This window comes from Rhinichthys klamathensis, unplaced genomic scaffold (assembly GCF_029890125.1).
Source record: "Rhinichthys klamathensis goyatoka isolate OS25496 unplaced genomic scaffold, OSU_Roscu_1.1 h1tg000040l_1, whole genome shotgun sequence".
In the NCBI taxonomy this organism is placed as follows: Eukaryota; Metazoa; Chordata; class Actinopteri; order Cypriniformes; family Leuciscidae; genus Rhinichthys; species Rhinichthys klamathensis.
The window spans coordinates 10,859,877-10,873,108 of record NW_026606587.1 but is presented as its reverse complement, the minus strand read 5'-3'; the positions used below and the strand labels follow the sequence as shown (position 1 = coordinate 10,873,108).

Here is a 13,232-nt window from a genome sequence, read left to right as displayed (position 1 = left end):
AAATAAATCACACACAGTAAACAAAACCTTAACAAAAAAACTTTGCAATGAACTTTGCAATTTAGACGCGCAAACTGCGTGCCGGTGCGGTGAGACGTAGCCATGCTCGGGCAGATTCGGCTTGAAGTCGTTCATCCTCGGATGCGGCGTCGCGCGCGCTGTTACAAAAAAAGCTGTGCACACAGCCAAGCGAAATGGGGTCTTGCCGGTCTTGCGCACCCAACGCGTCATTTTTTGCCGTGCGCACCTTGCGCTCGTGCGGACTCGTCGAGTATAAAGGCTTTACTCCGTGTCAAGCGCGCGCTCTGATCGGTAAAGGTGCACAGACCTCTCCCGAATCATCTCCAGCACTCAGCCTCCGAAGCACCACTAATATGGAGCGAATTATGTGCCAAAACCTCACACACACACAAAACGTGTTTTACTCACACCCAATGATTCACAAACAAACTCAATGTGGTTTGTAAATACAAAACATCACTAACAAACTAATGCATATTGTTCTGCAAATAAAAAACGTACCTATCAAACAAATACAGTATGTTTTACATATACATAGAAACGTATTTCTTCAATGACAAAAATATCATCCAAGTACAAACTAAAATCTTTCAAGTACAAAACAAAATTCTACAAGTACGAAACAAAAACCTTCATGTACAAAACAAAATTCTACAAGTACAAAACAAAATTCTACAAGTACAAAACAAATTCTACAAGTACGAAAAACTGTCACGTGACTTTTGACACAATTTTTCCGCGTCCAGGCAGATTTTCTCACAAATGCAGTTGAGCAACTTCCTCTTCTAGAACAGTAGATGGCGCTAAGATAGGGGATCAATTTCGCGCTAGTCTCTGGGGAGAAACACTGATGTGAAACGCGTGCTTGCCTTTGCCCATGGGAAAATGAGCGGTGAACAGGTGTGTTTCTGTCTTACTTTATCTATAATTTACCTTATTGAGGTTTTGGTAAATGTTTATTATATAGACAGAAATCCACATTAGCACTTAGTAGCACTCCACTCTAGGATAAGGGAATCTATAAACTGAAAGCTCTGCCATCATGTTGCTTTTTACATTTTTGTAAAAACGTTTCATTTACTGAATGAGTCTATTTCTTTCGTTCTCCATAAATTAATGAGAACATTTAATTTAATTGAAAGGGTCCCACTTATTCATTAATTTAGTTGAATTCAGTCAGCGTAACTGTTAATGTAATGAAATAATGAATGAACAAAACAAACAATATACAATTGATTCTTAACTTCCCTGTGACGTATTGCCCAAATTATTATTTTGGACAGACAAATGAAACCCTCCTTTCAGTTAAATTAAATGTTCTCATTAATTTATGGAGAACGAAAGAAATAGATTCGTTCAGTGTACATAATCACTAATTTAGTCATTTCACACGCGTCTTATGTAGATTTTATTTTTATTTTTAAAGCAACATATGATAGAGCTTTCAGCTTAGATTCCCCTATCCTATAGAGAGAGAAGTGCTACTAGCGGTAATATGGATTTTTGTCTAGATGTAGGCCTAATAAACATTTTGCAAAAGAAAACCTCAATAAGGTTAATTAGAAGACAGAAACACACTTGTTCAACGCTCATTTTCCTCAGCTGTACTAGGCAGTGTTCTATTTCGTTACAGAATACATGCCCAAAAATGTAATTTGTAACGTATTCCGTTACATTACTCAATCTACAAACTATAAGGTAGCCTCTCTCACAGACATGTCTACTTTTAAACGAACAATTCAAAACGAAAGAAAAAAGACTACAGACTGCTCTCTGCTTATGTAATCCTGAGTCAGCATCGTCAACTTCATGTTTTCAGCCGACACACTGACAAAGAATACACTTGTTTATTAATAAACAATTAAAATATCTCCTTGCTATATTTTACATATTCATAATCTTTTGCCGGTTCTTTGTGACAGCTTTAAGGTGCTTTATTGGCAGTGCCACCCTACATGGTACACGCGTACCACCGCACCCACCAGAATAGGCCTGTTTAGTAAGCAGGATAAGATTGCCGCATTCTTACATTCATAAAAGGCAATTCAATGCGGACATAATCCCTCAGATTGAGTAATGTAACGGAATACGTTACAAATTACATTTTTGGGCATGTACTTCTGTAACGAAATAGCCTATGTTTTCCCAACACTGCCTACAGCTGAGGAAAATGAGCGGTGAACAGGTGTGTTTCTGTCTTACTTTATCTAATTAACCTTATTGAGGTTTTCTTTTGCAAAATGTTTATTACATCTAGACAAAAATCCATATTACCGCTAGTAGCACTTCTCTCTCTATAGGATAGGGGAATCTAAGCTGAAAGCTCTATCATATGTTGCTTTAAAAAAAAAAAAAATCTACATAAGACGCGTGTGAAATTACTAAATTGGTGATTATGTACACTGAACGAATCTATTTCTTTCGTTCTCCATAAATTAATGAGAACATTTAATTTAATTGAAAGGAGGGTTTCATTTGTCTGTCCAAAATAATAATTTGGGCAATACGTCACAGGGAAGTTAAGAATCAATTGTATATTGTTTGTTTTGGCAGAGCTTTCAGTTTTATTCCCTAGAGTGGAGTGCTACTAAGTGCTAATGTGGATTTCTGTCTATATAGTCTATATAATAAACATTTACCAAAACCTCAATAAGGTAAATTATAGATAAAGTAAGACAGAAACACACCTGTTCACCGCTCATTTTCCCATGGGCAAAGGCAAGCATGCGTTTCACATCAGTGTTTCTCCCGAGAGACTAGCGCGAAATTGATCCCCTATCTTAGCGCCATCTACTGTTCTAGAAGAGGAAGTTGCTCAACTGCATTTGTGAGAAAATATGCCTGGACGCGGAAAAATTGTGTCAAAAGTCACGTGACAGTTTTTCGTACTTGTAGAATTTTGTTTTGTACTTGTAGAATTTTGCTTTGTACTTGAAGGTTTTTGTTTTGTACTTGTAGAATTTTGTTTTGTACATGAAGGTTTTTGTTTCGTACTTGTAGAATTTTGTTTTGTACTTGTAGAATTTTGTTTTGTACTTGTAGAATTTTGTTTTGTACTTTAAAAGATTTTAGTTTGTACTTGGATGATATTTTTGTCATTGAAGAAATACGTTTCTATGTATATGTAAAACATACTGTATTTGTTTGATAGGTACGTTTTTTATTTGCAGAACAATATGCATTAGTTTGTGAGTGATGTTTTGTATTTACAAACCACATTGAGTTTGTTTGTGAATCATTGGGTGTGAGTAAAACACGTTTTGTGTGTGTGTGAGGTTTTGGCACATAATTCGCTCCATACACTAACTCCACCTCCGTTTCCCTCGTAAGATGATATTAGTATTTAAACATTCTCTATGATAAAAAATGTTTGTAAAAAATATTTTAATAGCACGGTTTTGGCGGTTATAGAGTTCTAATGATGGTGTTCAACTATAACCGTCGGTCTCACGGTTATATAATAACCGTCACACCCCTATTGGTTACATAACACTTCCCTACTATTCGACTATGAGGTTCATAGTTGAATCAGACATCTCCGAATCGAATCCTCGAATCCTCGACTATTAGAAGTCAGCCCTATACACGGCTACACTTTTTACCAAAATTTCGCTAATGTGACTGCACCTTAACAGTAAGGGCCAGATTTACTAAAGAGGGCAAATTCACTCTTTGCCAGGAGTTTGATTGACAACCGATCTGACCAATCATAATTCACCATCTGCCGAATCCGCCATTTGGTCCGACAAAGCAGTCAGGAGAGTTAGTAGATTAACGTCGGTGGACTTGAACTTGAAAACTGTATACTGACGTCTTTCCGCGGTTGAAACAACATTCCTTCTGATGTTCATTCACGTTTAAGATGATCGGTTCACGAGCAGCTTTAACTGAGGCGCTACAGCGATCTGTCACCACCACACATTAAAGAGCCACAAAACTGTATTTATTGTTTAAATTTCTTAAAGAAAAGACTAAATTTGAAATTTGAGACTGTTTCATATGAAAAGTAACCTGCTCTGTCCTGTCTGTCGGCGCGCTGTCAGTGTCATCTTTGCTCCGAGATGTATTTTTCTCTGCGTGAGAACATGATGTGTGGCGTGAGAGCGGCGTGGCTTGTTGGACATAGCAACAGTAACTAAAGATGGCGGGTCTTTGCGAACGGTCAATAAGCGTGACAGAGCAATTCCAAAAAAGGGCCGATGGGAATGGAAAGTTCTGCACGTGATCTACTGATAGTAAATTAAAGAACACAGCCGGAACATTTCCACAATGACCAACGCAATCCAACAAGAGCAGTACAAATTAGCGTCTGGTTTAATTTGGTCTTTTTTGGGGGGCGTTAAATAATGGCGTAAATTCCAGTAAATTGACTACAGCAAACCTTAGTAAATCACCTTGCATGATTCATTTAAATACTCTCCTCCCATAAATTATGCGCCTGAAAGGGAAACTTCAACAAATGCATATGCAATAAGGTCATCTGCAAAAAATAACCCTGTCCATGCCTTTTCAGTGCTAATCTTTCATTGCATGTCTTTAGTCAATCCTGACAGGAGTTTTTTAACACAAAAGGGGGGTTTGCGCTGGCACAAGCTGTTAGTAATTAACATTTGGCATGTAACTCTTCACGTGTTGTTGTTTTCAACAGACAAAAAACTGTGCAATTTGTTGAGAAGAGGTGTGCAATTAATTTACGATTTACAATTTCTGATGATAAAATGGGTGAAAAATCCCTTAGATTTACATTGAAGGAGGACCCAAGGCATAGCGATCAGAATATCAAGAATATCATACCACGACCAGTAAATAATCACCTTGCAACCCCCCCAAAACACCCTAGCAACAACATAACAATGAAATACAGTAGAAACTACTCAGAGCACCTTAACCACCATACACTGTAGCAACGCCCTGGCAACCACACTAACATTGTGGCAGCAACATCTGCACTTTCACAATCCTTTCTTAAGAAAATGTATCTTCTAACAACCTTACTAAATGAAAAACAATCACCCCTCCACAACACAATGTGTAAACACAACAGTTTATTCCCTAAGAGGAGTCATGTTTAGTCAAGAAGCATCGCACACATCATTGGGAGAGACAAACAAGAATGCAAGAAAACGCTTTAGTATCTAGTAGTCAGCAAAGATTATTTAAGCAAACTTAAATATATTAGTGTGCACTTTTTAAAGAGGATCTATTATGCCCTTTTACATTGGTTTAGTTTTTGAACAGGTTTTCATGCTTGTATGTTACACCTTATTTTTTTCACATATTTGATATTGTTGCAGCTCCTCCAATTCCCAGTCTGTCAGTAACGTTCTGTTTAGTTCCCGTCTCTATGAAGGCCCTCCTTCCGAAAAGCACAATGTGCTCTGATTGGTCAGCTGGACCAGTGTGTTGTGATTGGTCAACAGCTTAGAGCATGTTTAGGAAATCCTAAATGTTTAGGAGTTTCAACAACACACTACTAACTCAAACAGGCCTTGCCCCTTTATTTTCCATATGCCTTGGGCGGGAATTATTTAAATGAGGAATATCGTGAAATGTTCGTTCCCGGAAGAAAACTCAAGACTACAATGGAGGCGTTTCGGGGAGTTCGGAAACAGTGACACTGATATAGAGAATAATTCTTGCTGGAGTTACTTTGTGCTTTGGAACTTTTTATGTTCAAACAGCAAAACACTAAAGAAAGTTGGAAATGCAAAAAAGCATAATAAGTCCTCTTCAATATTCTCCATGAGAAATAATGTTATAATAGATTAAGTGTGTATTAGTAATTATTTCAGCTCATTAAAGAGTCGAAGCACAGCCTTCGTTAAGCATTTCTCTTTTCAATTTCCACAAAGGAAACCCACTTATTCCACCCAGAACAATGTGTCTTTCCAAAGCAGTCCTTAATGAAGGTTTGGCAGAGCCGCGCGGGTACAGAGCTGAGAGGTCCTTACCTTTGATTCCAAACTTTGAGTTGCGTCCAAACTTCAGAATGACAAGCATCAAGATGAAGCCTGTGAATGTGATTGCTGCGATTCCCACGACCACGTACACCTACAAACCGGATGAAGAGTCTTCAAAGAGCAGTCACTGCATTCAAAGCTTCATTGGGTAAAAATACTTACTCTCCATGAGGAAGAGATTTTGACGAGTTTTACAAGTTTACCATACTAAAAACTGATTGGGCATCTAGAGGTCACAAACATACAGCACAGATGGCTTAAAGGGATAGTTCACCCAAAAAATGAACATTCTGTCATTAATTACTCACCCGTAAGTAAGACTTTCGTTGATCTTCGGAATACAAATAAAGATCTTCTTAATGAAATCTGAGAGGTTTCTGTCCCTCCATTGACAGCTACACTTTGACGCTTCAAAAAGTTCATAAAGAGATCGTAAAACTAATCCATTTGAATTGAGTGGTTTAGTCCAAATTTTCTGAAGAGACATTAATAAACATTCATCAACCCACACATCAGTTGTGGTAAAAAGAATCTCAAGCATGTTCGCTTGGCGTGTGAGAACCAATGAGGTTCATTCTCGTGTTACGCAGCACGTTTGAGCTTCAGAAAGAACCAATGAGGTTCGTTCTCACGCCACAAGCAGGTTCGGTTTATGTTCACCAAAGTCCTTTTAGGCAAGTCATGCCACTCGGCCGCCATCTTGGCAACGCCTCCGGGCAGCTCTTTCGGACTAACAAGACCAGGCTCCTATCTTAATGAATGGGCAGAGTGTCAGAACTGCAGTTTCACTGGTCACCAGGACATAAAAACAGCTTGTATAGAAACAGCAGTAAAATATGATAAAAATCACTGAAAAAGTTTGATAACTTTGCCCCAAAATAAGGTTTAAAAGGCCTTTTTCCCCACAGGTTATACGTTTACTACGCATGCACAAGGGTTCTCGTCTCCGCTGTCGCAAACCTCAACTGTGCGCATGAATCAGTGAAACCAGACGATAGGCTTACATGTTTCCCGGCTTGACTGTTAAAAGCAGACGATTGGCTTTCCAGCGGGAGGGGCGGGGCATGTGCATACAACCGCCATCTTTGGCGTTACGGGTTTTCCCTATATAGTTGTATTGAGGATTGAGGAAGTGGCATGCTCTATATAAATTGTCTCTGTGTTCACTGATCAATGTTTATATGTGAATAAAAGACTAAATTAAATCTGTTCATCATATAAAGCGATCGAGTCTCTTCAGAAAATTTGGACTAAACCACTTAATTCATAATTTTACGATCCCTTTATGAACTTTTTGAAGCGTCAAAGTGTAGTTGCGCAGCTGTCAATGGAGGGACAGAAATCTCTCAGATTTCATCAAAAAGATCTTCATTTGTGGACTGAAGATGAATGGAAGTCTTACAGGTTTGGAACATAACAATATCAATAACAACATAACAATGCCATAACACTGTGAAGTAATACAATTTATAAAAGTGTATTTATTTTAAAAAGGTTTAGACCATATCTGATTTGATGAAATGCATTCAAAGCTGTTGTAAAATGATGATAAACATACATTATATATAATTGTGGCAAGCTATTCCATTTGCTTGTCAAGCATGAACAGCCTTAATTGACTATATTACTTGTTTATTCCAATTATTAATATTAATAAAATTGAATTGAATTGAATTGAAAGCCTTTATTGTCACTGTACGAGTACACAGCATATGACTAAAAGTAACTATTTATAAAACATCAGTCTCAATTATTGCTGTTGCTGCCATTTTAAAAAGAAAAACAAAGTCTATAAGCCACTTGAGATTGTTACAATGATTTTAACATTGTTAAGGGGTTTTAGGAACTCCACCCTACATTATCCGTAAAATCCTACTCGTGGTAAAATCACTGTAACGCACAGACTTGTTTTTTTTTATTTTGATGCAGTAAAAACGTATGAAATTATGAAACTTAAGAATAATTCAATTTCACTCACAGCAACTTTGTCCTCAGGCGGTCCAAGAGGAGTGTCATCTGTTTGGAAGAGAAGAAACACATAAGATATATGTGCATAGATTACAAATCTATCATCTATAATTGTGTATGTCCCTGTGTCTTTTGTTCATACCTGTAGTGGGATCTCACACACGAGAAGACAAACAGAAGAAGAAAATGTAAGAATTATAAATTATCACTTTTTTTAACAAAGATTTTGCAATAAAGATTTCATAACATTATAATTAATATGTGTATTATGTAATAAATGACTAAAAAGCAATAGTTCACCCCAAAATGAAAATTGTCAACATTGACTTGTGTTGATCCAAACCCATATGACTTTATTGGGTGGAACACAAGAAAATCATAAGTCAAATGGGTTTGAAATGACACAAATTCAAAGATTTTGGGGTGAACGATGGCTATATTCATTCATAATATTCAATAATTTAATTCTAAGTTCTTAAACTAGACTCACCATAATACAGCGGATCAGTAACTGATTGTGATGAAACAACATGAAAAAGAAAACAAATAAGGCAACTTCGCAGACACATTCATAGAAATTGTTTTGTTTTGGCTGCATCCTAATTTCAACTCACCGTTGATCCACGGCTCTTCCATGAAATGAGCGAATACTGCCTTGCTGTCCTCTCCGTATGTATTCCTGGCCATCAGCGTGTATTTTCCATTGTTGATGTGTGTGGGACTGTCCAGCTGTAAGCAACCGTGGTATTCCCCCTCTGAATAATCGTGGATCATGGTATGGATAAAGCTGCCCTCTTCCAAGGGTTGGTCGTTTAGAAACCAGCTCAGTTTCGGCTCTGGGTTACCCGCCACGCTGAAGGGAATGCACCAATGGTGGTCTGAGATCGCATCCATCAGCTTGCTGATCACAGGGGCAACTGGCATAATAAATGGACAAGACAAGCGTAAACAAACATAAATAACTTAAATACTTAATGATTTATAGTAGCATTACAGGCTTGGTCTTATTAAAATGTATTATTTGCTGATTAAATAATTATGTAACACTTTATTTTACAGTGTCATTGTTAGATGTTACATTTAGTTACTGTAGTAATAACTATAAATTATGCATAATTACATGCAACTAACCCTACACCAAAACCTAAACCTACAGTATGTAGTTAATTCATATTACTCAGTACATAAAATACTCTGTATCAAGGACACCTTGAAATAAAGTGTAACCAAAAATCAAACTTCTAAAGTACATCTAGTACACAAAGATCATTTATATACAGAAATCTTAAAGGTACACAATCGTGTACTAAACTCAGATATTTTGGTGAACAAATTGTTGAATTAATGTGGACTTACACTACTTACTTCAAGAGTTAGGAGTTAGTAGGATTTTTTGGTTACACTTTATTTGGTAACACTTTATTTTACAGTGTCCTTTGTTACACATGTTACATGTAGTTACTGTAGTAATAAATAAATTATGCAGAATTACATGCAACAAGCCCTAAACCAAACCCTAACTCAAAACCTACCCCAATAGTAAGTACATGTAGTTAATTATTATTACACAGTACTTAAATGCATAATTACACTGTGACACAGACACCAAATAAAGTGTAACCCTTTACATTTCCAACCCTCCTAGTTACATTGTACCTACTCAAATAAGTACTGTGTAATATTAAATATCTATAGTTACGGTTAGGGTTTGGTGGTTCTCCTTTATTTTACAGCATGACAGTGTACTTAACTAAGAAAGTACTGGGTAATATAAAGTAACTACAGGTTAGGTTTACGGATGGGTGCGGGGTTAATACCTAGTTATTACCCAGTTATTGTAATTTCTATTATAAGTTCAGGGGATCAGGGCTGTAAAATAAAGTGTTACTGGTTTGGTTTATGGTTAGTTAGTTACTTGTAATTATGCATAATTTACTGCTATTACTACATGTAGTTACGTGTAACTATGTCACCTTAAAATAAAGTAATACCACATTAAATTGCAAGGATGCATTAAATTGATCAAAAGTTACAGTAAAAAAAAAATGTATAATGTTACAAACGATTTCAAATAATGTATAACGGTATCCGCAAAAATACTAAGCGGAACAATTGTTTTTTTTAACATTAATAAAAAAATGAATGTTTCTTGAGCAGTAAATCAGCATTTTAGAATGATTTCTGAAGGATCATGTGACACTGAAGACTGGAGCAATGATGCTGAAAATAGCTTTGCATTACAGGAATAAATTACATTAAAAATATAAATATATATATATATTCTTTTTTGTATCAAATAAATGTAGCCCTTTGGGTATTCTTTTAAAAACGTTAAAACTTGGGTAGTGTATACAAAAAAAATTTATAAATGTAATATCCGGTATAAATGAGTAGCAATTATAGCAGTATCGTGCAATAATTCTCCTAAAACAGTGGGTATCTGTTGGTTTTACAAATGTGTGTTTCTCTCGATAACTTACACAGTATGTCCAGATGCACAGACGCCTCAGACTCTCCCACCATGTTATCAGATCTGCAGGTGATTTTGCATCCGTTGTCCAGAGAGGAGACATCCAAGAGCTTGAGCTTGAGCTCTGACATCTGACCTGAGCCTTCTTTCTGGGGGTGTGAGTTACAGCAATGTCAATGTCATTTCTATTTAAAGTCTATGCAATAGAACTCCTCCTTAATACAGATAATAGAGATTCCTGGCCTTATTGTGGACGATTCATTGTCGCATGTCATTCCAAAGAAAAAATATTTGTCTTTAATCGAAATGTAATCAGTAGCTCTCCCTCTGAAATGACTGATCTTTTCCGTTGGCGTCACTTAGGCGGATGGCCAATTGGATAATGTTAACCAACAGCTATTCGGGGATTGTTGTTTTTGGGGAATATCCTGTTTCACCTCATTAAGAAAATGGTTTGCAAATTGCAATATACATCAGCCGCCTTTCCACCAACGGACGGTTTAGGAATTGGTTACGGTTATATTTCCACTTGAGCTTGGTTCGGCACATATTTCTATTTCTATACAAACTGGTTTCTCTGTAGCTGGCCAAGCATGCTATTTGAGCAAAGTTAACACAAGTTAATAATAGAAATATCTGATCATCCTCCATAATGCGGTCGCTATTTACATCTCATACCTCTGTAAATTCTTGCATTTCAAAGGCAATGACTAACGCATTTGTATTACATGCCAAGGAGCTCTGATATCAGAAAATGAAATCTTATCCGTGCCATCTTGGCCGGATCGGCACAGAATGGAACGGTTAAGAACGGTTTGGCCCGATAGTGGAAAAGAGTTTATTAAGGGGTTTTTGCCCTGTTCCATCAATCAAAGCCTTAAAGGGTTAAATCACCCAAAAATTTAAAATTATGTCATTAATGACTCGCCCTCATGTTGTTCCAAGCCCGTAAGACCTCAACAGAACCGGAAGACAATACAATGCTGAAGAAAGTCGTAGTTTTTGTTATTTTTGGACCAAAATGTATTTTCGATGCTTCGAAACTATCTAACTAACCCACTGATGACACTTGGACTACTTTGATGATGTCTTTATTTCCTTTCTGGACACGGACACAGGACAGTATACCATACATACATTTTCAATGGAGGGTCTCGGACTAAATCTAAAATGTCTTAAACTGTGTTCCGAAGATGAACGGAGGTCTTACGGGCTTGGAACGACATGTCATTAATGAAATAATTTTCATTTTTGGGTGAACTATCCCTTTAAAGGCCCACTGAAGTGCCTTGAAACGCGCAGCGTTATTCAATGTCTTGACGTAATTTCTACACACAGGAAGACAGGGCGGGACATATCGAATAGCTCCTCCCCTTTTTTTAAATAGCCAATAGCGTTTTGTTTATATCACAGCTCGACTAGAGCTGTTGAGCTCAGTAAAGCCGCAGTTCCCTCCTAATCTCTAACCGTTTCTTCTCACAATCTACACCATATTACTTTAAAATATAGCATTCTGTGCAGAATTCAAATTGGTCCGATTCCTGCGCCGACTCCATCATATGATCCGCTCTGTACTATCGTGTCTCTGGACCGGAGCAGATTGTGAGCGCTGCGGTGGTTCGCGTGACTTCATTCGCCCCAATGGAAAGCATATTTACACTGTTTGAATCGTTCCCTATAGTGCACTACGTGCCAATCACCATGTAGAAAAATAGTAAATGTGTGAACAAGTGACCGATTTCAGCCACAGCTTCCGCGTCTATGTATAATGCAGGGGGCGGAGCTTCAGATTCTAGAGAGCATTTGATTGGACAGAAAACCTGATTAGAAGCTGAAGTGCAGAGTGATGTCATCAAAATCATTGAGCCATGATTGACGGAAGTGAGAGATTGTAAGTTTTGAATGCTTATATCTTCTAAATGCAAATCTTATCACTGTTTTAGAACACACTAGCTTATAGATAACAGTAAGGCTAACATATTTATACCAAAAGGCAAAAAAGTATTTACATTAAAATGCTAAAAATCAACAAAATCTGTTAAATAATTAAGCAATCCTCTCAGCAAAATCGAATGCAAATGTCATAAATAAGGAATGGCTTTCACAATGCATAACTTTCATCATCAAAATGACTGAACAATACTGGTCTGCAATACAATTTTAAAATGCTGTGGCAAGACCTAACAATCTAGAGAAAACAGTGAAATGAAACAGTGTTGTTACCCATGCTCCTCCAGTCTGGATGTCCTCTTTGGCATCCACACGAAAAGAAATCGCAACAACCACTAATAATTACAACTGAAAGAACTTGGAGATGAAGGTCAGATTTACCTGGTGCGCTGAGTTTAATTTGCAGGTGTTCCAGTTCAGATTAGGCGTGGGCGTTCCTGACGTGTTGCACACCAGCGTCACATTGAACCCTTTCCGCATGGTCACTTTTGTGGGTTTGAGAGTCACAGTGGGGAGAACTAGAGAGAACAACAGACCACCAACCAGAACGTTTATACACTAATTATTAACAATAAAGTATTAATTAGAAAAAAAGTTATATTGTGAATCAGTATCGTTGTCTTGGTTTTTGATTAAAAAAAATATCTAAAAGGTCCTAAGAACATAATTTGTTTTTCAAAATGCGTTTAAGTCTGAATGGTCAGATTGGCAGTAGTTTGCCATTCAGGACATTACACTTATAACAACATAAAAAAGGAACAATATTATCTGTATCTGTGTCTGAATCTTTGAGTGAGCGAGTGAACTTTCCAGTTTTCCATATATTTATATATATATCTGTATATTATATCGTTTCAAATGAC

The 13,232-nt window shown here is 37.0% G+C and overlaps 1 protein-coding gene across 1 annotated transcript in view; it reads right to left on the bottom strand.

The window, feature by feature from the left end:
- ntrk2a (neurotrophic tyrosine kinase, receptor, type 2a) overlaps positions 1-13,232 on the bottom strand; it is a 49,504-nt gene that overhangs the window by 30,234 nt on the left and 6,038 nt on the right. Inside the window, exons 6-12 of the mRNA XM_056246851.1 lie at positions 12,751-12,887; positions 10,430-10,568; positions 8,564-8,866; positions 8,440-8,460; positions 8,092-8,103; positions 7,960-7,997; positions 5,973-6,072 (exon numbers count right to left, since the gene is read on the bottom strand). Of these exons, the coding sequence (XP_056102826.1) occupies positions 5,973-6,072; positions 7,960-7,997; positions 8,092-8,103; positions 8,440-8,460; positions 8,564-8,866; positions 10,430-10,568; positions 12,751-12,887 (750 nt within the window). The remainder of the gene's footprint in view (positions 1-5,972; positions 6,073-7,959; positions 7,998-8,091; positions 8,104-8,439; positions 8,461-8,563; positions 8,867-10,429; positions 10,569-12,750; positions 12,888-13,232) is intronic.